Source organism: Thalia democratica, chromosome 1 (genome assembly GCF_965202585.1).
Source record: "Thalia democratica chromosome 1, ktThaDemo2.hap1.1, whole genome shotgun sequence".
In the NCBI taxonomy this organism is placed as follows: Eukaryota; Metazoa; Chordata; class Thaliacea; order Salpida; family Salpidae; genus Thalia; species Thalia democratica.
In genome coordinates this window covers 25,389,712-25,417,341 of record NC_139165.1, presented here as the reverse complement: position 1 = coordinate 25,417,341, position 27,630 = coordinate 25,389,712, and the positions used below count along the sequence as shown (strand labels likewise).

The following is a 27,630-nucleotide window of genomic DNA, read 5'->3' as shown; positions in this document are numbered from 1 at the left end:
AGAAAAACTACTTTAAATGTATTTTCTAATAGTATGAAAAATGATGATGACAATAGAAAATTATCTTTGAGATATATTTTTTGTGTTAAATAACATTTTTTCTACTTAATATGTAAACATTTTTAGAATTTCAGGATTTTTAGCCTAAGTTGTCAAACTCAAAGTTTTTTAGCCTAAATTCCAGGTTTTTCTAGATGTTGTTGCAACCCTGTTGACTTTGAATCTTAATTAATAAAATTTTGTTTTGGAGTAACTATAGATTTGATGATACTAAAATAATGAATGAATGACATTAATAACTTAAAAAGATGTAATAAGTAATGTGTTGTTCAAATAAAAATTGTTAACAGTAGTTTAATTATACAAGTAAACTAAAACCAAGGTTTAATTTATGATTTTTTCAAGGTAAGACTTTTAGAGATATTATTTGTTTAAAAACAAACACATTATACTAAATAAAAACCACAAAAAAATTAAAATACAAAAGTTTATTAATTTACAGTTGTTAACAGAGGATTGTTTCAATAAATTTTTATGAGAATGCATAAAATTTAAGGTTTGCTTTAGAAATAAAATTCATAAAAAAAACAAAATGCTAGTTTGTTACAAAAAACATAATTAGTTTCACAACAAAGAAAAGTATGATTGAAAATACGAACGTAAAGGCCTAACAAAGGTATTAGTTTATTTAAATAGTTTAGGAAACAGTATTAAAGTTATAAAAGGCAAAAATAAATACAAAGTTTAAATATGAACAGGTATGTTTGTTTAATAAAAACAAATATTTTTCCAATTTAAGTTAATATTTATATAAATTTTACAGTTTTTAAAAGCCTGATTAACAACTTAAATACTTGATTTTGATACCGAATTCCAGTAACACAATAACCATATGAACACGATATGATTGATTAAAAGTCCCTGGTGTGCCGATTAAAACAGTTTACGGCTCTCGAGCGCCATCACAGCTGGTCGACTTCCTCTATGTACACTCTGGTTCCATCTTGCGGAAGTGTGTCTATGAGAGCGCGGATCTGATCCCTTCCCATCTTTATTTGCTCTTCGAATTCTCTCTTCTCAACTATGAGAGCCGATTTCATCTTAACAAAATGCTCGTAATCCGCAAACTGGAACAAAAAGTTGTATTAATATAATTTGTCATTTATTTGATATATACCAACAAATGAACATTGATTTTTTAACTTGCTTATCCAAAAACTGTCAATTAAATGCTAATCCAAAAAAAAAAAGGCTAAATAAGGTTTATTATCTTATGTTCTGTGCAAAATGGGAAAAAAGTTTACTAGATGAAAGATGAAAAAAAAAAGTTTATTTATCATCTACAATTTATAAATCAATATATGAGATATTGATGTTTAAGTGAAAAAAACAAAGCATATAACTATTAATTATACTAAATTAACTATTACGTCATGAAGTTTTTGTTAAAATGTTTTAATATTTTTTGATTCTTACTTGTTCCTGATTGAATTTGGATGCGAGCATTTCAGATATTTTAATTTGTTTTTTATCAGTTTCAATTTTGAGTATTTTGGCTTCATTATGTTGGTCCAACAAAACTTTCTTCTTTTCTTTTAATTTGGCCTGTACAATAAAAACAATGATTTTTTTATAAGCTTTTATTTAAATTATAACGTTTAACAGCAGTCAAATTTTTTTCAATACATTGTTTTACATAAACTTTTGTTTTGAGTTTTTTTAGGAAAACAGAACAACCTAACAAAATAAGTAACTTTTGTAGTACTTGTTAGTATTAACTTTTATCAACAATATAATTTTTTCTAAAAAAAAACGTTATAAACATTTTTGTTTGTATATATAACAATCTACACTCTACTTTAATACTAACAATTTCTCTGGTATCTTGTTGGCACTGCAGTATGGATTTATCAACTCGTGTAATTCTGCCACTCAGTGATATTAAAAGTTTGACAATATTATCTACTTCTCTTATGAAGTTTTCATACTTACTCACTTCTTTTGGTGTGAACATTTCCTTCACTAATTTCAATACAGATGATCCTGTGTAATTGATTAAGATTGATAAAACACATTTTAAAAGCAAATACTTTTAAGCTTGTTTACTAATGCTTCAAATAAAATTCATGCTGGTAAGATTTTTCTACCAAAATGTTTACCAAATGTTAGTTCAATTATAGTATTTTAAGAACTAATAAGTTTACAAGGTATAGAAAAACTGAATCATATAATTTTTAAAATACTGTAAACTTTCTATAACATATATTTCAAGTAAAATTTATAAAAACTATAAATGGAAATAATTTAAGACTGAAAAAAGTTTTACTTTGTTATTATAGTTTCAAAATAAATGATTATAAACTTACCCAAAGAATCATTTTCTTTCTTTTCATTTTCTAATAACCCAGTAGTTTCTTCAAGTTCTGATAATTTCAATTTGAGACTTTCAACTAGTTTTATCTGATAAAATAAAAATATATTAAGTTGTTTTAGTAAATGTTAAACCTGATAACTAATTAAGTACTACAGTTTATTATTAGAGACCTTAGCAATAACTTTCATTTATGAAATTTTTATTGAACTTAAAATAGCTAAAATATAAAGTACTTTAGTACAACTTTAAACTTTACTTGTACTTGTTTAGCTTACATTATTTATAACTAAGATCTAAAAGCAAATAATGGTACTAATATATTACTAAACTTCATAAAAATTAGCAAGCGTTAAACTAAGTGGTTTAGAGTAAAATACAGAAAAAAAAACAGACAAACCTTCTTTTTATTTATCTCAACAGCGGATTCTTGTTCAATATTTTCATCACACTCAAATGAGTTCAGTAAACTTGATTTTGATTCGTTATTAAGGTAGCAAGCATCTTTTGTTGTGCTGTTTAAAAAACTTAATGTTAACTTAATTCAAACATAAAAAATAAAACTAAATCTTTATCACAAATTCTTAATTTTAGTTAATTTCCTTCATGAAATCACAACTTAATGTAAGAAATTTAAACATAATCACATACCCGTAATTATTTTTTGCAAAAAAAGACTGTTAGTTAGTGGTCATAAGCAAATATTGATTTTTTTCAGTATTCGTTCTGGATAATTTACAAACAACAATCATTTTACATTTTTACAAACCCATTATTATTAGTGACGTCACCACTCGCGTTTTTCAATCTTCTTTTAATTCCTTCCTCTATCACGTCATAGGGAGATTGTTTGAAAACCCCCTCCATGTAGTTAGTCGTCTGTTTGAAATTTATAAATATAAAAAGAATATAAAAAGAAAACGACAGTAAAAATTTAAAATTACTAATTTTAAACCTTAACTGAGTTGTTTAAAATTAATACTATATAAAGCAAATGTCCGGAAAAATCCGTTAGATATATATTTTTTCTTTTACAAACAATATAACTAATAAATATTTTTTCATACATTTTTTCAAACAGTTATAAAATATAATCAAACGATAAAACGAACTTGTGTTAAAATATTTGTACTTTTGTCAGATAATGACAAATCTGGTAAGAGTGGTTCTTGCGATATCTGTATTAAAAAAAGAAATAAAAATATTGTTTGTACAAAGCACAATTCAAGTTAAAAACTACTATGTTTTGATTATGTTAAATTAGAATAATATAAGTATTATACAAAGGATATACAAATTGTAGAAACATTTACACTTAAAAAATGCATTTTTAAAACGAAACTTTTAAACACCTTTATAACAAACAGTGAAGTTAAAACAAACTTTGATGGGAGTTTTCACATTTATCGGACAAATTTCATCAATATCTGTTTCAACTATCAAGTTTTCCGGTTCCTTTTTGGGTGATTCACTAGTTGGTATACTGATTTTGTTTGTATCATCCCTGAAAACGTGAATAAAATAAATATAAATATAGCGTAAACTTTAGATTTGGTTAAAAGTTTATTTTATTAAAAAGCAACATCAAAAATGTCAAAGATTTAAGGTTGCAATTTCGAAACAACTGTAGGTTAAAAAAAAACTTTTTAAATTTCTTATTTATAACACATTCTATGTAAAAATATAACAACCGTAAAGCTTAATGAGGTTAAAACTTATTAGAAATTATACCGACCATTCAAATCTTCATCTTTAAAAATGTTTAAAAATAAAACTCGAACAAACTTTTCATTATTTTCCTTTCTAGTGGGCGGAGGGGTCATCACATTCTTCTTGAAACTCAGTTTCCTGCTCTTGACCACCTCGTCCACTATCATGCTGGCTCTTTCGCTCACACTCTTCGGGATGGTAGGAATCTCTGGTGGTCTCTTAACGTCCTGGGAGGACTTTCTCCTCCTGACGACGCGGAAGGTGGAGGTGTCGAAATCAGGATGCTTCGGTGACTTGGTACTGGGTGGAACTTTTTGTGTTCTGAAAGTTTCGGAAAAAATACAACTTTGATTATGCTTTTAAGATAAAGTGTAATTAACATAGTAATTAAAACTAAAAAATAAACTTAAATTTAAATTTGGATTGTTCAAAATTTATGTGTGCTCTAAGTTTTGGAAGTTAATTTAAACTCTAGTTATACTTGAAAAACCTATATATTTGGCAACAAACTTTTTAAACAAATACAAAACTGTAAAGTTAACTTATACATATTATATATAAGGTTATTATATATATACATATATATAAAATAAGGTTATTATTTAAACTTGGACACCTTCTACTGAGCCCACTTGAATGGCTTTTAAGTAATTTATTAGAAAAATAAGATTTTAAAAATACTGGTACTCACGTTTCATAAGACTAGACGCCTTAATCATCAGCCAGTTAAATCAATTTAAAATAAAAAGCACTTTGCTAAACATCACTTAACTGTTGTTTTTGTTAATTTTATTTGTTTCAAGTTAGATGGTAGATCAATTTTTGTACTGAATTTTTGTAATGCACAATATTACGTCATACTGTTTTTTGTTATTTTGTATAGCTTTTGCATCTATGTTTATCAAAGTGCTTTTTATTTTAAGTTTAACTGACTGATGAGTAAGGCGTCTAGTCTTATGAAACATGTGTACCAGTATTTTTAAAATTTTATTTTTCTAATAAATTATATATTTATATATATATTTGTTATTATAAACCGCAACACTTGTAGAACTTAACATTTTGCAATTTTCCAGACTTTATTACTCAACAAATCAAACAAAACAAAAACTATACAAGTTGTTGAAAACTCACTCTGCTTTTTCAACTTCGGGCACCTCAGGAATCCTAATTTCAACCTCAGAAGGTTTTGATTGGTCGACGTCTACAATGCCCTCGTCTGATTCGTCGATCTTGTCGTGTTTTGGGGGAAACACCTGGGGTGAGAAACAGGAGGAATTTGAAGAAAGCGATGAGAGAGTTGATACAGTGCTGTGATGTTTTGATAGTAATAAAAAGAATAGTACGATTTAGAATGAATGTTTTAATATAAACCTAATAACTAATACTGCTTCAAAATTTATAAATAAAGATAATCATGGCTTTGATTGGGTAATTATTTAATTGGGAAATAAAAACGAATAGTGCTTGTAAAGTATATACTAGTAATGTATATTTCTACTAAAACTTATATAAAGGAAATCAGAAAATTATCTTTTAATGTCCATAATTTATTTATGAAGAAAAAAAACTACAATCTTTTTTAAATAATAACAGACCACACGTTAAAAACACTTAATAGTAAGTTTAAATAAATCAATGATTATAATACTACAAATATTGTATAAAAAATTGTTTTATCAAAGTTTAAACCTGTTAGAGTGTCTACTTCTTGATTTCGTTACATTCGTATTGTGAATACTGTTTCTTTTTGTCTAAAAAAAACATATTTATTTGTTTTAAAACAAAATTGGTAGGTACAGTTGAGTTTAATTATTAAAAACTATTTATGTAAAAAAAAAACATTTCACTTTTTTCACGTTTTATTAAACAAAGCCTAATATAATTGTTTATTAATCCAAAATTAAACTACATAAAAACAGCCTCATCTTATTTAAAAAACTATAGATATATATATACAATATTTTTACAAAAAATAGTAAAAAATATACTTAGAAGAAAAACGGCTTTTGTTTTTTTGCTTTACAGCTCAAACTCTGACAAAATGATTGTAACTTAAACTTATGTGTGATAAAAAACAGGGCCGTAATTTTTTCTCCCACTTAATGATAAGAAAAGGGTTAATTTTTAAAAAAAAGCTGTTAAAGTGAATCCACTTAAGAACAAATACGCCCATGTGTGCTAATTCGAATAGGATGTTTGACTTGTTAAAAACGTCACTTGAAATGTTGGAAATGTCATTTAACTTGTGAGTAATCGCTTGGTGTTAAGTGAGATTATATGCCAAATATGCTGAGTGTCAATTGTACTCGAGTGATAAGATTAAAAATCTAGTTGCTCAACTTAACCTAATTTAAATTTGAACAACAGACTATTTCCTTTCAATAATAACAGCTTTTAAAGGTTTTCAAATACGAAATTTATAAAACATAAACTCAGGAAAGCTTGGGTGCTTAAACTGATGTAAGTAAAAAAAGCAATTACAATTTAATATACTGTTTGAAGCTTTTAAAGTAATAAAATTCTAAAATTTTAATAGCACAATTTGGCTTACCAACTTATTTTAAGCATAATTTTTTTTTTTCACGCATGGCTTAAACTACATTTCAATTTTTAATCAACTTTAGATATTATTTTCAAAATATAGAATATCAAATAACCTCGTTCAAAACCATTGTACTTCTACTGTTGTTAGCTGATTTAGGTCTTAAATTGTTATTTGTTGGTTTGTAATTTAATCTGCTGTTGTTTTGTTCTTGTTCGTTTGTTTTTGTATTATCTGTTATAACATTACATAAGTTCATAACTACAATAAAAAAAGATATAAGCTTTATTTTGAGTAAGAGCTAAAAACAAACAAGTGTTGTAAATAAGAGACATTAGACTTTTAAAAAGCTTTGGAAAATTGAAAAAAAAAGGCTGTATAAGTATTTGAAAAAATAAAATACTGATTGCTAAAAAAAAAATAATTAGTCTATTATTTTCACTAAACACTAAAAAATTCTAGCTCTAAACTTAGTTTATCTTATATTTTTATATTTAAGGAGATATTTTATTTGAATTAAATTGTGGTGATTACAGCAACAACATACCTTGTAGTAAATTGTCCATAGAATTGCTTCTTTCGTTATATTTTTTATTGAAATTATTTATTTGCACATGGGTAGCACTTGATTTTCTGCGGGGCAATTCACTGTAATAGTTATAATAAACCCTTTATTAAATTAACTATAAAAAAAACTTTATAACTTTAAATTTAAAAATATTGAAACAATACATGTTTCTATTTTTTAAGCTAAAATTAGATGAAAAAAGATTTTGTAAAAATATTATGTATAAGGAAACAGTAAAAAATTAGTTTGACATTTTTGTAAACTGATTTAGTTACTAGTGTCAGCTATAGTATAACTGTTACAATGAAAATTTTTCTTTAAAACTCAAACAGCTGTTATGTGATATATCTGAAAGTGCTACAGTAGCTTTGAGAAACAATTTTATTGTAATACTACCCGCGGCTATATACGAGTTGATACTAATTGAACTTGTTAATTTCATGGGAACGTTATACTTGAATCAATCAATTAACAAAGTTGTTTACAATACTAAAATATTAAATTTATAATTAACAAAAGTTTTTTTGATAAACTAACGTTTAAAAAACTATTATTAAAATTAAAACAATAAGCTAAAATCTTAAAAAATCATAAAAAACACAAATAAAAAATACTATCTGATAAACTAGAGAAACATATTTTTGGTACTCAAAGACTTAGTGACAAAATATGATAGTATTATTAACTTATACTTATTTTTAAAGAAAAAGATTAAAGATATAAAGTTTAAAAATACAGGCTAATACAATATATAAAATACATATAAAGTTAAAAAACACAAGGTATTAGATTGGATAAAATAAAATCTAAATAAGCTTAATTGATAAACAGGCTTTACTTGTAATTAGACATTAATCCGGCTATCATTAACTTAAAGTTAAACGGTAATTCAAGATTAAAAATATTTATTTTCTAATACTTCATAAATAAACCATATAACAATTACATAAATAGTATATTAAAACTTTATACTTAAACAAGTTTTATTTCATGTTTTAAATGAAAAAAAAAAATTAGTGTTTAAGTTTTAACTCAAAATGTTTTAAATTTTTTTTATTTTATAAGTTATTACTTAGAAAGCAAAAATTGCTTTAGTTAAGCTTGAAAACAAAGTTATTACTGTATTTTATTTTATCTTAAAAAATAATTGGTCTAGACAAAATATACTAGTCATAATAATTTAATAGTCTTTTTGTGGTAGGAACACATGCAATTACTAAAAATATTGGAAAATACTTGAAACTTTTTTAAAATATGACGACAATAACTTTTCTCATATTTATAACAAGCATTATTTGTAGTGGTTCCATTTGAATACAACTTTTAATGTATAAAAAAAGTATAATAAAAAACCAATAAAATAATGTATTTTTCTCCTATTAAGTTATACACCAAGTATATTAAAGGTAAAAATTATAAAATCATCTTAATATAAACAAGTAATAAACGATTTAAAAAACAACATACGTGTTATTTGTAACAGGATCGACAAGTTTACTTCTTCTGTTCATTCTTTTTCTGTAAATACTTGAACCCAAGCTGTTTTCACTCAGTGCAGTTATGCTAGATGATACTATTGAAGACCTGTGGGTAAAATTAAAAGTGAATAATAGATTTTAAAAACAAGGAATTTGAACACATGAAATAAAACTATCAAGACTTTATTTTAACAACTTTTATTTAGATGACATTACTAAATTGTAGTAGTTTTGAAATTATACCCTACAACTTGCAGTCTTATCAGCCTAAAATGTTTTATTTATACAAACACTATACTAAAATTTAATCATTTTAAAGCGAAAAAAAAATCGTAATTAAAACACCTTCTTAATAAAACTAAACAATGTTAAATAAAATTAACAATAAGAATTCATTATAAAATATTAAATATTATCCCTAGAATTATCAAAAACAACAGTGAGTCTTATCAAATACAGCGTAATAAACCAACCCAAGTCCCTCATCTGTGGAAGTACATCTCTTCATATTAGATTTGTTTATATTAAGATGTTGCACGGAATTCTGCTTGTTGATAGTTAAATGTTGTTGCAAGGCGTTTTGCTGATTCAGCGTCAAATTTGTGTTGTGTATTGTCGGTTGAATGGGTGATCTTTGCGATGCGTTAGTGCTGTTTGAAAAATTATACTTAAATAATCAGTTTGTCTTCAACGGATTCATACTCATTCTTAAAACTTAATCTGTACAATCATAAAAAAAAACTTCGTAATTATATACACACATTAATATTTTTTCAACACCGTATATTTTTGATGTTTTAACTTATAAGATTATAAACATTAGTTCAATTCAGAATTATTACTTAACTTCTCATTTACAAACCTGTGGTCCGGGGAATAATTTTTGAAATAATCGATGACTGATCTCCTGTTGCTACTCATTCTCCTGTTGGTTGTCATGACATCTTCCGGCTTCACGTCGATCGAGACCCTGCGGTGGGTCGACACCCCTGAAGTTGTCGGGGATTTTTTGAAGGGTTCGGGGGAAATGGCCGATTTGGCGAGCAAGTTGTCCTGACTGTGTACAAGTTTTTGATTAGAAAAAATTAAGTTATTCTGTTGTTTTATATTGTAAGAGCATTCTGAGCAAATTGAATGTATAAACTTAAGTTTTACTAATCTTCAAATTAAAGTTTTTGAATAAAAACTAAAACTTTTATTAAAAGTATTTTTCAAAATCAGATTTTTGATATTTATTTTAGGTAGAGTGTTAAATCTTTTCTAACCAAAAGTAAACTTAGTCTAAATTAAAAAATAATAATGATCTAATCAAACTCAAAACAACAAACCAAAGCATGCATAAAACAAAAACTGTGTAAAAACAATAATTAGTGTAACTTCTTTATTTATTTTTTAATGAAAACAAATTTCAAGTTTTTACTAACTAAATAAGTTCTAATTTATTATCTTTAATAAATCAATTGGTCAAAATTAAAATTTGGTTGTTAAAAACAACTGTGTAAACAGTCAAATAAAAACCATATTTATAAAATTTTACTCCTAAAATAGTTATATATACCTTGTAACAGTGTGGTACTTATAAGAGTTGTTCCTAGGCAGAGAGCAATTTTTCAAATATTTTATCCTCGTTCTAACGTCTAAAGTCTTGCTGGCCTCATTGCGAAATCTAAATTAAAAGTGCAAAAACTTCAAACTCATGCAGAAAATTTATAAAAGTTTAACATGGAAACAATTGTAAAACAATTTTTCTAAGCAAAAAAAATATATTTGTCGAAAAACAAACAAAGAACATTCCAAAAACAGGATTGTTAGAGTTTTTGTAACAAATTTATATTCTTTAAAATTATAAAAACTTATTTAATTTTATTTATTATTTATTGAGTTGTTTTCATAAAAAAATGTTAAATAAAAATGAAAACATAATAATAAAAGATTTAAATGATGTATTATCAAAAAATACTGAACATTATCAAATAAATTTAAAATTGTCTTTTTAACCTCACCTTTATAAGCTGGGTTAAAAAGCAAATAAAAAATTTGTGATATAAATTACAACATTATAAAAAACTATAAGTGAATTTGTTATGTAACTGTATGTAAAAAGAAACAATATAAAAATCTACTTCTAATAGTTATTTTTTAAGCTTTTACTAAAATTGAAGTTATCTGTGTTGGTGTAAAACATTTTATTGAACAGTAATTTTGTTTACAAAAACAGATGACTTTTTAGGAAACACAAAGACACAAACTTAATGCAATAAAATTGTAGTTTTATGTGAATATTTTCTTTTTTTTTGTAGAAAAATTAAAATATAATATTTATAAATAAGAAGATAGTTTTAATAACTAAAATTACAAAAAAAAAATTAGCTAACCCTGAATTAAGTAACAGAAATACACTAATCAAGTCATAGGAAACATATACTTTAAGAACAAACAAAACACCATGCAAATTTTTCTAAACTAATTTAAGTTTTAAAAACTATACTTTAAAATGGCAATTCAAAAAAAAAGTTAACAACCATATAATCTAATACAGCAACATACAAAACCAACCAAACAAACACATTTCACAAAAAAAATACTAAAAACCGCTAACTTCAAACATCACACTATGGACGTAACAGTTTATACTATGACGTCACAATACATACCTGTGTGATAGATACTTGGGTCGGTTGGCGGTGCCCGCCGACTTGGGCCTTAACGAGGTATTTTCAGGTGTTTTTGCGGGTCTACTTTCTTGTGTCATCTCGGACGCGGATGAATTTATCTGTTCCTTTTCCAACTGATTACCGTAGGATCGAGACCTATTGCAGAGTAGAGTGTGGTTGTCAACAAACAGACTATCCATTAAAGCCAAGATTCATTAAATACACAACAAATAATTTTTCACCTAAAACTGAAGTCTTGATATATTTTATGACACAACACAAGAGTTATGTAAAAATTAAAATTGGTTTGCACTTTTGTTTACACAAATTAAAAAGATGAAAGTTAAAAAATTTGCATACATTTTAATTAAAATAAGTTTTACATTCATGTTTTTTAACAGATTATCAACATGTAAAATAACTTTATCACTTAAATATTAAATTTTCAAGAATACTTGTTTCAATACAAGCAACCTTTATAATTTTAACAAGAAAATACGTTACGAAAGAGAAAAACTCCAACCTTGAATGGAAAATGACGGGTTTGGGTGATTTTTCGCACAAGGAACCGGTAGTGATTGGTGAAGTTAATATTATATTTGATGCACTTGAAGTTGAAGATATTCTTTTGTAAGCTGGCTGTTCAACCGGTGTTGGTATCTGTAAAAACAAGTAGGTTTTTATTGTTCGTAAAAAATTAAAACACGTAAAAATGTAGTAATTAAGTTTTGAGTAACAAGTTTAAAGTATAAACCTAACTGTACAACTAATATATTCTGAACAGAATCAGCAAAATTGTAACTCGATATTAAAGAAAACTTAAACTAAACAACGGAAAAGACTACTAGTAAACAAACTAAATAAGTTGTTAGAAAACACACATAAGCATACAAACTTAAGAAAACTCACAAATTTAACTTTTATTTGTAAAAAAAAGCTTTAGTGAAACTTGTGAAATTAATACTTTTTCATAAATAGCAAAATTTCACTCAAAATTATAAGGTATTTTTACTTACTAAAAAAAATCATTCAAACAAAATTCATATTAATAAATATTCATATTATGTTAAAGGTAACTGTTAAGCAAACTTTGAAACTTTCAACAAAACTAATTTACGCACAAAAATTTCGTCAAAAAAAATATATAATAACAAATGAATTGAACAACATTTATAAAAACAACATGTGATTTTTACAATTTTGAATATTTCACTTGAAAAAGGTTTCATGAAAACCTTTAAAAGTTCATAAAAACTAAAACCTCAAAAAAAAAGTTTGTTCAGCCATAATTGTATTTATTTAAAGAGCACAGCGTGAAACGAAATATTTTAATTGAAGTTTAAAAAAACATTAAGTGGAAGAAACTCTAATTACAAAAATAGAAAAATTTTAATAAAAAAACTTTTAAAAGTTTATACAAGAAATCGTACTTATAAAATATTAATAAGTAGTACGTATGTGTAATCATTCAAAATAAATAGCTCGAAAAACCACATTTTTATGGACATTATTTTTTGTGAGAATTGAACACTTTTTACATTCATAACAGACAGATCGTTTCAAAATTGACGGTATTTTTAACTACTTGACAAAAAACAAAGTTAAACCAGCATGAAATATGTCATGCAAGTTTATTTATTTGTGATAGATGTTTAGCAGAGTGGTAAATTACAACTACCGGTAGCTTGTTTGTGCAGATAAAATATTTGTCAGTTTACATTTGATGTATCTGTAATATGTTTATTCTTATAAACTCAAAAAAAGTAAAACAATATTTATATATATATTTATTTATACATAAAGGTTTATTTCAAGATGTAAATCTTGAAGGACTCGAGTTTCGTGCTTATGCACTTATCAGCTTCAAAACAAGTTTAAAATAAAGCACAAAACAAAACACACAAATGAAAGTTAAAAAATTTAGCATAAATAGATTATAACGTAACTTTGAAACTATCAACATTTTTATTAATAAAGCCCTTAAGGTGGGCTTATTGTGAAAGATCTATGTCAATATCTATTGTAGGCTCAATTTTTTTCAACTTAAACATATAGATTGTATAAATAACAATTTAACTAAAAAAACTTGCATAAGAATATGAGCTAACATTACATAATAAAACTTTTACAAAGGTGCTATTTACTTTATATAGAATTTTAACAACCTGTTTAAAATCCCACAGTAAATTTAACCACAAAAAGCAGAAAAATAATTTAATCTTTCTGACACTATATTGAATTAACAATGAATATATTGATAAGAAATTTATCAATAAACAATAAAAAAATATTTAACAATTAAAAATATTATAAACTTTTAAGTAACTACGTAAGTTTATTTATTAAATCTGATATTAAGCTACTATTTTAAACTGTGTAGCTTACAAAAAAACTTAAATAAAAAACTATTTATCTAGTGAGTTTAATAAACTGTTATTAATAAAAATCACAAGCAGTTGCAACAAAAAACATTATTCTGATTTAAATTAAATAAATAAGTCTCTAAAAGTATAAAACTGAATAAATAAATAAAAACTAACTTTTACAAGCATGGAAGACTTCTAAAAAAATAATGTTGTAAGACAACATTTATACAGGTTATTAAGAGAAAGGAAAAAAAAAAGATAATTTTTACGTGAAGTACACGGTGAGGTATGTAAAACACGAAATTCGAATGTTAACGTCCTAAAATGGCTTTGAAAATTCAAGAAAAAGTTGTTTTTGTTAAAAAAACACACAATGAAAAAATTTAAAAGCAAGTTTTAAAACATTTCACAAAAATGTTAAAGTAAACGACTTATTTCCTTTATTTATAAAGTCTAAAAAACAAGCCCAAAAACGTTTTTGTTCGAATAAAATTCGAGTAATAACAAAAACAAATTAATCAAAACTAAACAATATAGTTGTCAGCAATGGAGACGGACAAACTGATTTTTTACAATAACAATATTTTATTATCACCTATAAAATCACATTATTACGATCTGATAAAAGTTAATGAAACCAACTTTTTCGTTCAAGCGACTCTTCGTCTCGTTAACATCCAAGTTGGACGTCTTATATTCCTCGAAATTGCTGTGTAAAAATATTAAATTGTTATCTTTTAATGAAATATAATTTGCTATATTTTTATACTCTGAAAATTACATTAAATTTTTGCAATTAGCCTTAATTTGAATGTTTCTACCTTGATAATTGCTGGGTTTTAATAAAATTATATGTTAGTGATATTTTATCTACCGTGTATTAGAAACGATAAAAGTAATCAAAGTGAAGATGATAGTTTATCTGCAATTGAGTGCAAAAATGAAATTAATTTGGTTTTATTGTGACAGAGTAATTAAAAAACTCAAGTTTATAAATCTTCAACTCTCTAATTAAAAACTTAATTTATATAAAATTAAGATTTATCATATGATATCAACCGCAAAACTGTACATTTATAGTATATTATAAATCTATGAAACGCATCTATAAAAAATATACTAATTAATCTTTTAAACCTGGAAGCTTAAGTAAACGGTCACGTTTAGTATCAAGAGTAGAGTAAATTACTTTCTATTTACTATTCAAGAAAAGAATAGAAACACTGTATTGTTTTTAATAGTCTGCTTAACTAAATTTTGATTAAACTTAATTTTATTTTTGAACATTAAACCTCTCAGATATGCTGTGCTTGAGTCTTCTTTTTACTTCAGGCTGGTTCTTACTCCGGGTTTTCCCCAAATCTGAAACACCATCACAGGGACTCACTGGTTCAACGCTTTTCCGCTTGGTTTCCACCACCGAAGATTTGGACCTGGGGATTTTTTTTAACTTTCCCTCAAAGACAATTCTTTATTTGCATTTTTTGATTACATAGATAAGTGAGTTGTTTTATAACCGCATACAAACAAGGTTAAATAAAAAAATAAAAACATTTTGGAAATTTCCATTTTGAAATTAACCTTCAACTGCCTTTTTATTTAAACTATATTGAGAGTGTTTATTGTAAAAAATGACAAAAATATTTAAAAAATTAATCAATATTTGTACCTGGAGTGTTTAATATGATGGGGCTTGTTCCAGACAACCCCGTATTTTTTAGTCGTTTTGGAATCCGTGTTCAGGTCTGAGTGGGATTCGAATCTCGATCTGAGCGGTTTTTGTGGAGGTGAAGTGTTCTCGGATCTGATGTTCTGTAGAAAAAATATGCGATATTTCAGTGAAATAATATGAACTGTTAGTTTACTTTAAAACATTTAACTGGATCATTTATAAAGCGCTTAGCTATAACTTTTTTTTTGTAATATTTACTGACTCTAAAATTATTTCAAAGTTACAAAAATAAAATTAAAACAAGTAGAATAATCTAAAAACTTCAGAACGACTTAAAAACTTGCACGCAACTTCCAAACAAAACTCACATTATCAGCGTTCAACAGCTCATTGATTCTGCTTTCAACCCTCACATCTGAAGTTTTGACACTCGAGCTAGTGGGCGAATTTGACCTCACAGGGTAGTTTGTTTTGGCGCTGATATTTGATTCAGTGGGCGAATTTGACCTCACCAGTCCGAACACGCGACCCCTTGTGTTCCCGCCACTTTCGATGTTCTTCTCAATCGCCTTGACGAACTCCTGCTTACGGATTGACACCGCTCTGTTCACTGAAGACCTGTCCGAGGCTCTGTTGGTCTGAGATTGGTTCTGGACCCTATTGATAAGAGACTGCTCTGATTCTTTGCTTGTTAAAGATTGATCGTTTCTGTTGATGGAAGATTGATCACGGGTTCTGTCAGTTGTTAATAACTGGCTAGAAGTTCTTTTTATTGAAGATTGATCGTGTTTGTCGATGGAAGATTGATTCAGGACTTTGTTTGTCGAGGACTGATCCTGTTTTGACTCAGAGTCGTGTTGAGGTTTCGAGTCTTCCTCCTTCTTTTGGGAGGGATTGAGTTCCAGCTGAAAAGAAATAGCAAGTTTGGTAAGTTTTACACTTTTTTTGTTTTGAAGTTGTTTTTCAAAAGGCAAAAGCACCATGTAAATAAAGATTAAAAAGTTAAACGTTAGAATTCGAGACAATTGTTATGATGAAATATTCTGTTTTCTATTTCAATACAGTCGTTTTTTTCTTTATTTGAACTAACAATAACTAGATTTATTTTTTTAAATAAAGTTTAGATAACGATAATAATAAACGCAAAAAATATTATATTAACTACTAACTAAGTCTTTGTAAAATTTAAATTTGAAGAAAAATAAGCAATATAGCATTGAGCATGCTTTGAACAAACTATAAATAAACATCAAATAAGTTATAATATATTTTACTAAACAATGGTCCTCAAGGGTCGTTGTAGTTCAAGTGATCAATTGAAACTTGAATTTTTTACATTTCAAGCTCCTAAGTTTGTGCAATTTTTCAATTGATTGTACCTTTTTTTATTTTATTTTTTTCGTAACTTTTTTTTAAACTTATTTCCTTATATTACAACACTTTTCTGTGAAGTTTTATTTTTATCTACTACTTGTTTATATTGTAAAAACTGTAAAACATTCTTTGTAAAAAATAATCTGCAAAAGTTACTTCGAGACAGCTTTCTATTTAGGCGAAAGAAAAATTATCATGCGGATGACTTAAAAACGTTAAACATGACTTTAAAACTGTTTAACATATAAAAACTTAAATTTAATAAATTCAAGAGTACACGCAAAAGAAAGAAAACATTGTGTTGTTAATTAAACAATTTTTTTTTTGTCAGAACTTTGTTATTCAAAGATAACAGTTTGTTTGTTGACAAAGCGCTGAGCAAACTTTAAATATCCAACAAATTTGAAGAATTTACTCTAAACGTTCAGGTGAACAATTGTGAGCAACACTGAAGACTGACTAGTTTCATTTATCTTTTGTGAAAAAAATATTTCACCATTGTTTTTTAATCAAATTACTTAGATTAGACTTATTTGGTTTTGCGATTTAATTTAAATACAACAAAAGTTAAAGAACAACAACTTGTTAATTTTTAAACATTAAAAGCTTTAAGTTTAGGAGTTTGTATTATTTTAGCTTTAAGCATATATTTAATTTAATTACTTAGATTAAACTTATTTGGGTTTACGATTTAATTTAAATACAACAAAAGTTTTAGAACTACAACCAGTTCATTCATAAACATTTAAAAGCTTTAACTGTTCAAGTCTGTGTTGTTCCAACTATAAGCATATACATATTTAACTTGACTGTTTACAAACTAACAATTTATTAGTTACAGAATAATATAAGCTTTTGAAGCTAAATTACCAAAAACACTAACCTTTTATAGAAATCAAATACTAATTTCATTTAAAAAACTAACAAACAGTTTTTAGTAATATCATAAACAGCCAAAATTGAATTAAAGCTATTATATTTATAACAAAATTACAAATTAACATCGATAATAAAAAAAAAATCACATTAATTTTAATAATAGTGCCATTACTTAATCTATTTTGGTGATATTAAAATTTATCAAAGTATAACAAAATTTAATTTGATATTTAATATTTTATTTAACTTTATTTAATATTTAAAATTTAATATTTGTTTAAAATTAAAAAAAAACTCACATTGATTTTATTAATAGTGCCACTACTCAGCCTGTTTTGATGATACTTGTATTTATCCACACTGGAATCTCTCATTGGAGGGTCTGGACTTCCATACTTGAACCTAATAATAAACTTAAGTTAGTCAAATGTTTTAACACTATAGCAATTAGATACTTCTTGTATGTATAAAAAATACATACTAATAATTAATTGAAACAAAGTAGTTCTATCAAAATATTCTTTAAAAAGTGATTAAAAAAAGGTAAAAATCGTACAAACAATAGCAAATTAAACCATTATACCAAAAATGACAAAAAAGAAAATACAATTTTACGAATAATTAACAAAATTATATCAAATTTACTTGAATTTGCGACTGGAAGCCCTGACAGGCGGATCTGGTGATTTCAGATCAGGGGATTTTATATCAGGGGATTTTATGTCAGGTGACCTCAGGTCCGGACTGTTCCTGGAACCAAGGTGTATCTTTAAAGGTGCATCTTTTGCTTTTGGTGATGACTTTCTGCAATTATTTATTAGCTGAACTAAGTTAATTAAGTACTTCTTTTTAAATATATCAAATTGTCAGGTACTAGAGTATTGAATAATTGAAATAGTTGAATCAAAAGTTAAGTTTAATCTTGGTATGTTGGTTGAATCTTGGTATGATTTTAGTTAGCGCTTTTTAAATTAGCAAATCAAACGTAAAACTAACTAAACATATAATGTTACAGATATTTTGTTCGACATTAAAACAACTAACTTGTACAATGTACATAGTATGATATCAATGAAACACCAACTAAACACTGTAAATCAAATAATTTTTAAAACTCATAACAATATTAACTTTTATAAACAACAAACTTGTATTCAATGAGGCTTTCTTGAGAGTTTCTGAAGTTTTGTTTGTTGCAAAGTTCTTCGAAAATATTTTTCTTTTTATTGACAAAACCACCACCACTTCTTCTCTTATCCAATAAGTTTTCCAAGCTGCCTCTACTGCTCGAAATTCTCTCTGAACTCAATCTGTTTTGATTAGTAATGATTTTGATAAAAATATTTAACTTTTTAAGCTGATAGATCGGGTTTTGATTTAAAAGTTAAATTTAAATCTAACAGAAAATATATAAACTATTAAAACACTTTGGAAATTTTTTTATGAAAACTAGGTCATATTTGAAATTTTTAAAATAGCTCTAAATCGAATTATAAAACTGTTTTGGGTAAAAATTAGAAAAATTCACAATTAACAACTAACAATTAACAACCATTTGAAACATACAAGTTATAAAACTTTGATCTAAAAAACTAACACTGATGAGTTGGTGCTCATTTTTGACGATGTGCTGACAGCGGAGTTGTGATTGGACAGCAGAGAGTCACGTGACCCCTTGTACACCAAGTCGCCGCTCTCCTTCCAACCACGTGACCTGAATTTCTGCTGACTCAGCACGTTTGACGACCCGTGAAATTTCTGCTGAGTCATCAAGTTTGATTTCATTTTGTAATTTTCCCCGGAGTTTCTGTATTGTGACGTGATATTGGTAGTTACTAGGCTGTTGTCATGCTTGGTAGCGTGCCAGCTTTTGGGGCGTTCTTTTTGGTTTGATGGGTTTTTGTTGCTAGGTGACAGAGTGGAGTCTTTAGAATGTGCTTTAGCTCTGAAATAAATAAACAAAATATTTTGAAAAGAAAGATTTAATTATGTTAGTAATTGTAAACTTTAAGTATTTATGTTTAGTGTTTCAGTTTAATTAATTAAAGTTTAGGTTTACAGTTATAGCTATCAAATTATTATCAAACAAAACATTTTATAAATTTACTTGATCATTAACTAACTATTATTAAAATAATAAACATTAAAGCTAGCTGTAAATCATAATTTATCATTATTAGCTATTAGCTAAAGGAGTAAAAATTAACATTAGTAAGCTACAACTGACAAATTAAAAACTTTAAATAGGTTACATAAAACATTCTAATTTTCATTTATTAGAAAATCGACTGAACTTTTTTTAAGTTGATAAATTTTATAACTAAATTAATTAATTTTACTCTAATTGATAACTTATTTTTTCCAACATACGGCAAATACAAGACCTGAAACTAAAAACAAACTAATTTTGCTCACATTTTCACAAAATTGAAACGAAAAAGGTTACTCATACACTTGCTATAAATAGAAAGCTTAAGACTTTAAGACACAAATTACAGAAGCTAAATGCAAATTTTCAAAAAAACTTTTCCATTTGAGACTGCAATCAGTTCGCTTGTACTAAATTGTCGAGACAGATAGTTGTAGTAAAAATTTCCATGTTTTTGTAAAACATCAATGAGTTATTTATAGAATGTATTTTACAAAAAAAAAGCTATGTTCAATTAATTCTAAATATGTATTTCAAAATCAACATGTCTGTTTTTTATTAAAAGTATACATCATTTTTCTTTAAAAGAAAGCGTGTATTAAACCAAATTAACTTATTTTAATAGAAAATTCAGCAAAATAAAGTTTATACAAGTAATAACAAAAAAAATTGGATGTCAAAATACCTTTTAAAACATTAATTCATTATAATGCTTTTTAAATCTGCCAATTAAATTTTAATGCTGAATGACGGTGTATTTATGAAGTAATTATAGCAAATTTTCTAGTTTTAATAGGGTAAATGCTTTCAATTAAAATTCTTCAAGCACATTAAACTTTTCAAACTAAGCTGCACTCAAATTTAAAGTGTTACATAACTCACTTTGAACAAGTTTTAAATGATGATGCTGCATTTGGTCAAAAATAAAATTTCTTTCACTTAACTAATCTGACCATGTTTATTTTAAAAATTAAACTATTTATTACGTAAACAAACGAAACCAGATGCAAAGTAGAACTCAAATATAAACTGGAAATGAGTCATAAAAGTTTCAGCTTAGCAGAAAGTTTTAAGCACCGATCAAAAGTGATAAGGCTTATAACGAAAATAAACAAAAAACACAGAGGCGCCTTTGTTTTTATTTATTCTCAAGTTAGCCAACTGAAAACAAGCAGTTACAAAGGTGCAATCTGTAACAATATGCCTGACAAAAAAAAAGTTTTTATATTCAAACACCTTGCAATTTGAGACAATACGCTTTGTTTGCACGAACAAAAAGTTTGCAACAAATTTCAAAAATATACATAGAACCCGCAGGAAAAGGTGTAAAACAAACAAGCTTTGCAGGCACGATTATAAAAAGCAGACGAAAATATTAACAAGAGAAAAAAGTAAACAAAACGCAGCCGAGTAGCAAACAGCTGCAAAACTAAGAAAAAAGTTTTCATACAAAACAAAATTAGTCGTTCGAGCATAAACGTTTCAACCAATAAAATTACAAATTTCCTCTGATGTATGCATCAATTATTTTACTTTCATCTCGCCGCCGTGCATTTTTTATTGTGACGTAACAAACTATTTCGTCGGCGCTTTCATTTTTTATTTGATCCGCTAAATTTGATTGTGACGTCAGATAGACCGCGGAATCAATAGAAATGTGAAAATTTTAAAAGCTTCAGGTGAAAAGCGTGGAAAATCAAATGATAATGTGAGACTCTGTGAATAATTTTTTGTAAAAAAATTTTCTGTGAAGAATGTTTTGCGGTTTTTCGAAAGAATGCGAACTCGTTTAGCTTTTGATCTTATTTTATTAAAATTTTTAATTTAAGTGGTTTTAAGGACTCGACATCATTTAAGCTTAGTATAAAATTTATTAGTCAGTTGTTTGACATTTATTTCTTAGCTTTACTCAAGTCTTAATGGCAGATATTTATTTGAGTACATAAAGAATATGCTCTTGATAAACTACTGCTAAATTTTATAATTTTGCTGACTACATCATACTTTATACTAAAACATTTTCTTTAAACCTCAGCAATAATCGTCTGCAATACAAAAACATAAGCTACATTATTGGAAACCTCACAAAAAATATCAACTCAATTAAGCTAAAAAGGGGGGAAGAAAAACTACAAGGCTGTCATCTCAAGAGAGACCGACGACTTGAACTTGACAATTGAAAACAACCATTTAAGAAAACTTTTAAATTAAAACCAGTGGCGCCATTCTGAAAAGTTCCGAACGGTTTTGAGTAATTTGAAAAATTTTTGTGCAAACACTCTGCGTTGTTTTAATAACAGGAACCGCAAACTGACAGAAGTTTTAATGAATTAAATGAGTTTTTTGTTATTAATAAATTGCTCGAGTAATTGTCAATCATTAATTTGGTTCAGACGTGATATTTTCGTTGCTTAATTTATAAGTATTAATCAAATTATTACCTTTTATGATTACGTTTTCTAAACTACGATTACCAATGAAATATTTGAATATGAGATTTTTTGTTTGTCTTTTGCATAATATAAAGAAAAATTATATTAATATAAAATAAATTAATCTAACTACAGGTAAAAGGTAGTTTTTACGTTACTATTTAAATATTAATGTAATTAAGTATTAATTTAATTTTTTCTACAACAATGTTTTAGCAGCAAATTTTTATAGTTAAAAAAAATCTAACTAATTATTAGCTGATTACAACTTGGCCGACAACAAAATCTTTTCAAAATAACAAACAATTATTCATCAGTATACGCTTTATGTTTTGTACATAATCCTAGCTAGTATATCTGAAAAAAAAAACTTCGAGCCAACTCAAAAAACCAAACACAAACAAATACAAGCATGTAAAATTCTAGCAGGTGCACCGTATTAACTTGAAACAACTCTCGGATTCAAGATCAAAGTAAAAATAAATTCTTGAAAACTTAATCCTTCTTCGTCATAATGCTGCTTGCAAAACAAGCACGAATTATAAAAATAAGCACGCAGTAATAACTCGTACCAACTGTACGCAGTATCGTCTGACAGGCAAGTAATACTGAGATAGGACTTTATATATAAGACAGCTACTATACTACTAGAATATTATAGGGGCTTTCAGGCTTTGCAACTATATTTTTTTCGATAATAATATGAATTCGACCATCATAACTTTTTTTTTTCAAAACTTTAACTTAAGAAAAAGAAATTTAATATACTACCAATGTTGCTAAGGTCAATAGTTCTAGGGTGTACTGATATACACCAAATTAAGCTTTATTTAATATTGTCAGCATGCAATCTACAAATTAAACCTAAGTATCAAACATCTACATATACATGTTACATATATATTTGGCATATTACATATAAAAGTACATATGTAATCCTTAATTGTGAACTTTCTTTAAAGCATTGTAAGCATTAATGAATTAAGAATTTTTTTTGATGCTTTAAAAAATAAAAATACTATTTGTTTTTCATTTATTTTTTAAATTTTAAGCATCACGTAGTGACAATTTAAAATTTTTTTTTTAAATTTGTTTCATTTTTATTAGCTTTATAAAAATATTTAAATACAAAATATTTAAATTCAAAATATTCAAGCAACAATAGAACAGGAAAAAACAACAACAGAGTTAAAACCAATGAACAACTTGAAAAAACATAAGAACGTGAAAATATTACATTTCGGCACAAAGAAATATTTAAAATTATATTTTCCACACGTTCACTTTGCAATTTGAAAGATAAAACTTTTGACAACTGGCATGCGCGGTCATCTTAAGCAAACAAAAAGAAACAATTTGAATTATTCACATTGTCAAATTTTTATATTGAGCAAAGTATTGATAATTTTTTATTTGAAAAGAAAAGGCTTGAGTTGATGAAAAGATTGCTTTAATAATAAAAATATTTCAAAAAATTCAATTTCTGATAATATCCAACAGATATTAAATAACTTCTATTCTTTTTTTTTCCTCTCCAAATTTTTCTTTTATCAAAAACTTTATACACATTATAAAATTCTAACAATTTTAATTTTTTTAGATTACTTGTTGGAAAAATAATATTTTAAATCAACGCAAAAATATTTTTGTCCCAGCTAATAATAGGCCACTCAACTGAAAATTCCACCATTGGAAGCCACTCGTAGTTGACCCACTCAACGAGTTAAAACATTGTTACGTCACAATACACAACGGTCATCGACAGCAGAGAAAGTAGCAGATTATTTCGACTATTGGAATGTACAAGTTTTTTTAATAAAACTCACGAAAACAATTGGCAAAATAATTTGAAATCGTATGAATGCTTTTGTAGAATAATATTTCAACTTGGGTTTTTGTTGAATGTTGTTAGCTATTAAATGAACAACTTTTTAATGATGTTCGAAACTAAAATTTTTACAATTTCTTAAATGTCATTTTGAAAAATAACAGCTCAAAAAAACTTGCTTTAAAGGTAATGTAAACGAATTTATAAACATATACAGCATATAAAAACTTTTCATAATTATTTTTTTGGTAATTTTTGATACCAACCCGAACTGCATTTAAAGGTTGTAGAAAACAAAGTTTCACTTAGATCGCATACAAAAACAACTTGTTTTCTGCTTATAAAACCAGTCTCGTAGGCAATATAACTTTTTTCACATTTAGTGAGATGGTGTTTTTATAACAGACTTGTTATTTGTTATTATTATTATGTGTCAAAATGTAAATATTAATACTGAAGTGTCAAAACTATGTACTAATAACAACAACTGAAAGCCATACAAATTAAATGTTGTATTTAATAAAAAAATTTTACAGGCATAAAAAAGTTGGAAATCTTTGAGGAGAAAACACAAACATAAATACTGCTAAAAAAACGTAATGTATGTTAAAAATTTTATTTTTAAATCTATAACAAAGCTCATTTTCTTAGTGAATTTACTAAAATTGGAAACACAATTATCAAAAAAACAGTTAAACGAAAAACAATAGTTCAATGTTTTCATGAACCATAACTAAATAAATTTAATGGATAAACATAAAAACGAAGTCTAAAAATAGTGGTGACAAATTTATAAATAGAAAAAACTGTCAAAACTATCCAACGGTGATTGCACTTGAAAAGGGGGGAGTTCTAAAAAAATACTAAATATAACCACAATTTCAAAACTTTAAACCAAAAACCTATGACGCCATAATGTAAAAAGACACTTTGAGTATTTTTCCAACAATGAAGCTTTCAACGTTTTTCAAAAAATACAGAAACTAAAATTTTTTGAAGAACTCTTAAGCTTGAAACTATTTGAGTGTTTCATTGTAACAGATTTCAATTTCGGGTCGTTGAGTTTAAAACGAAAAAACTAATTTTGCTAATTGAAACCGTGATACAAAGTACTGAATGTCATATATACAAAACTTATTTCGTCATTGATTAAAGTTAGTAGTAAAGAGCTAATTAAAATAGTAAAATACTTGTCTCAAAACTGATAAAAATATTATAAATTTCAAAAACTCTAACCAATAAAAAAAAGTTAAGTATAGACTTTCAAAAGACAAAGATGTCCTTATTTAAAACTCTAAACTACTTTTATGTAACAAAATATTTATAATTGTTAAGTATCAAAACTAAAATTAAGTAACAACTAAAAACTACAACAAACTTTCAAAAATAACTTTCTAATCAACAACAATATTAAGAATTATCTGTGCCAACATACAAAACTAAATTAAAACACTTCCACTTTTAAAGTCACTTAACAATTGTACATTATGTCAGTCACAATCTCAAGAAGTTTTCAAATAAAAAAAACTTGAGGCAGAAACCTCAAGGCAATCAAAATTCTCCTTTTTTCTCTTTTGCATTCGTCTATCAAATTTTACTTGCTCGAATACGGAATTTAACAGAGAAAAAATATAAATACACAACTAAAACTATTATATTCACACACCTAGATTAAAAAACATTTTCAACAAAATTAAATTTCACTATTAATTTACAAGTTAGAATTATTTGTAAATTTATCATCTTTCTATAAACTTCAAGGTTCACTGATTATATATTGCGTAAAACGCCGGCTACATAACGATAAGGTGTAAGAATTCGAAATATTCAATATAAAATATAATCCCCCTTTACTATACGAGGCGCCGCAACATAATTGATAATTTGAATACAACAAATGTATGAAAGCAGTTTGTTGCACAGATGTTATCTATCTAAATAGCTACAATTGCACCAATTATATGCTTTTGCGTGCATTTTTTTTTTAAACAAATTAAATAATTTTTTTATTATTAACTTGGTCATGTAATATGTATGATTACTAGAAATATTTTAGATGTTGAGGCATATCTCGGTACGGCACGCATTTTAACCAGTGCATTTTGGTGCCAAAAGATTAAACACTTTAATTAAAATAAGCATCAGTTTAATGAACACGTTTTTCGAGAATAAATAAACATCAGACACGACTAGTGACTCTATGTGGTACCAGGACTTTAAAGTTGAATAATTAGCCTCAAAAAATAATCTCTATTAAATACATATACACACATGTTTGTTTTGTTTAAAAAACTTATAAAAGTATTTAATAAAGAAAAATCAAACTATTTTTTTACTTCAACTTGACTGAAAAAAATTATTTTTATTTATACTAACTAACAACAAAGACATGTATACAGTAATTTTATTTACATTATCATCCTTTCCAAAGATACAACATTTTGTCCTACCCGGTAATTTTTAAAGCAAACAACCGACTAGTTAACACAACAGCCGATCAAAACCCGTCTAAAAATAGCAGCAAAACAACTTAATCAAGTTACTTTTAAAACAAAACAAACCATTCAATACAACTGAATGCTCAATCAACTTACTGTTGCAACACGCAAGTCTCAGACGAGCTGTACACAATGTGCAATAATAACAGCCACAGTGTTTCAAATACCGCAGATTGCATTACAGTTTACACACTTGATAAAACAAATGCGCTTTATCAAACGAACTTCACCGCATAGTTATTCAACTTGTGTTGTTAGCGACAAGCTATTTTGGTGTGAGATATTTCAATTATTTCTCACCGTTTTGTAATATTATATGTGACAGTTTGGATTAGTTTAAGAGGTGCGAATTTCTTATGAGATTTTTCTCCAGACGCAAGGAAATTCTTCTCGCAACTGTCAAGTTGAACTGAGTTTTGAAGTAGAAAAGTGATAAAGTAACACTGATTTTAGAAATCATTTTGACAATTATATCAACTTTGACATGAAAACACAAGTAATGAACTGTTTGCTAAACATAACTACCTTGCTTTAAAATTTGGTAAAAAAACTTTTAATATATTTACTTTTACTTTAAAACAAACAAAATATTTAAAAGAAAATGTAAAAAATAAAAACAAAGCTGGAATACTTATTTATTACAAAACTTATTACTAAATGATTAGCCATTTGTTTATAGAACTAAATACATCTTAATACTGTTATTTATTTTCTCATTATCTCATATATATCTATTATTTACAAATTCCTTTTATAATTTGGCTTAAGTTAATCACCATTGTACCTCAAAAATATTTCTAAAAACTTTGAAAGATTGGTTTATAAAAGAAACTAATCTTTATATAATTATAAACTATAAAAAAGTATTTTAAACTGTATAATTGTTTAATGTAGACATACAATAATAATTAACAAAAGAAACATGTTTTCTTTTAAACAAATTTCTTTGTAAATAGTCAAAATTACAATACAAACTTCAAACTGTATCAAAAACGCAAAATCAACAAAAAAGTACAAAATTTTAAGGCCTCGTAATACTTAAAACCTATGCTATTCAGAATTTACTTTAACCTGATTAGCTATTGTATTAATTGCATTGTGTTGAA

General features: G+C 26.3%; 1 protein-coding gene across 1 annotated transcript in view; it reads right to left on the bottom strand.

Moving 5' to 3' along the window:
• Positions 1 to 768: 768 nt before the first annotated feature.
• LOC145834732 (uncharacterized) overlaps positions 769 to 27,630 on the bottom strand; it is a 48,898-nt gene continuing 22,036 nt past the window's right edge. The window contains exons 7-33 of the mRNA XM_082942240.1: positions 19,215 to 19,562; positions 18,766 to 18,927; positions 18,263 to 18,421; positions 17,917 to 18,019; positions 15,733 to 16,269; positions 15,362 to 15,504; positions 14,985 to 15,125; positions 14,335 to 14,401; positions 11,850 to 11,986; positions 11,327 to 11,482; positions 10,231 to 10,338; positions 9,535 to 9,729; positions 9,146 to 9,322; positions 8,662 to 8,778; positions 7,174 to 7,274; positions 6,742 to 6,860; positions 5,774 to 5,835; positions 5,216 to 5,392; positions 4,157 to 4,402; positions 3,755 to 3,875; positions 3,484 to 3,549; positions 3,141 to 3,250; positions 2,772 to 2,886; positions 2,367 to 2,460; positions 1,871 to 2,043; positions 1,477 to 1,605; positions 769 to 1,127 (exon numbers count right to left, since the gene is read on the bottom strand). Of these exons, the coding sequence (XP_082798366.1) occupies positions 963 to 1,127; positions 1,477 to 1,605; positions 1,871 to 2,043; positions 2,367 to 2,460; positions 2,772 to 2,886; positions 3,141 to 3,250; positions 3,484 to 3,549; positions 3,755 to 3,875; positions 4,157 to 4,402; positions 5,216 to 5,392; positions 5,774 to 5,835; positions 6,742 to 6,860; positions 7,174 to 7,274; positions 8,662 to 8,778; positions 9,146 to 9,322; positions 9,535 to 9,729; positions 10,231 to 10,338; positions 11,327 to 11,482; positions 11,850 to 11,986; positions 14,335 to 14,401; positions 14,985 to 15,125; positions 15,362 to 15,504; positions 15,733 to 16,269; positions 17,917 to 18,019; positions 18,263 to 18,421; positions 18,766 to 18,927; positions 19,215 to 19,562 (4,228 nt within the window). The 3' untranslated portion in view covers positions 769 to 962. The remainder of the gene's footprint in view (positions 1,128 to 1,476; positions 1,606 to 1,870; positions 2,044 to 2,366; positions 2,461 to 2,771; positions 2,887 to 3,140; positions 3,251 to 3,483; positions 3,550 to 3,754; positions 3,876 to 4,156; positions 4,403 to 5,215; positions 5,393 to 5,773; positions 5,836 to 6,741; positions 6,861 to 7,173; positions 7,275 to 8,661; positions 8,779 to 9,145; positions 9,323 to 9,534; positions 9,730 to 10,230; positions 10,339 to 11,326; positions 11,483 to 11,849; positions 11,987 to 14,334; positions 14,402 to 14,984; positions 15,126 to 15,361; positions 15,505 to 15,732; positions 16,270 to 17,916; positions 18,020 to 18,262; positions 18,422 to 18,765; positions 18,928 to 19,214; positions 19,563 to 27,630) is intronic.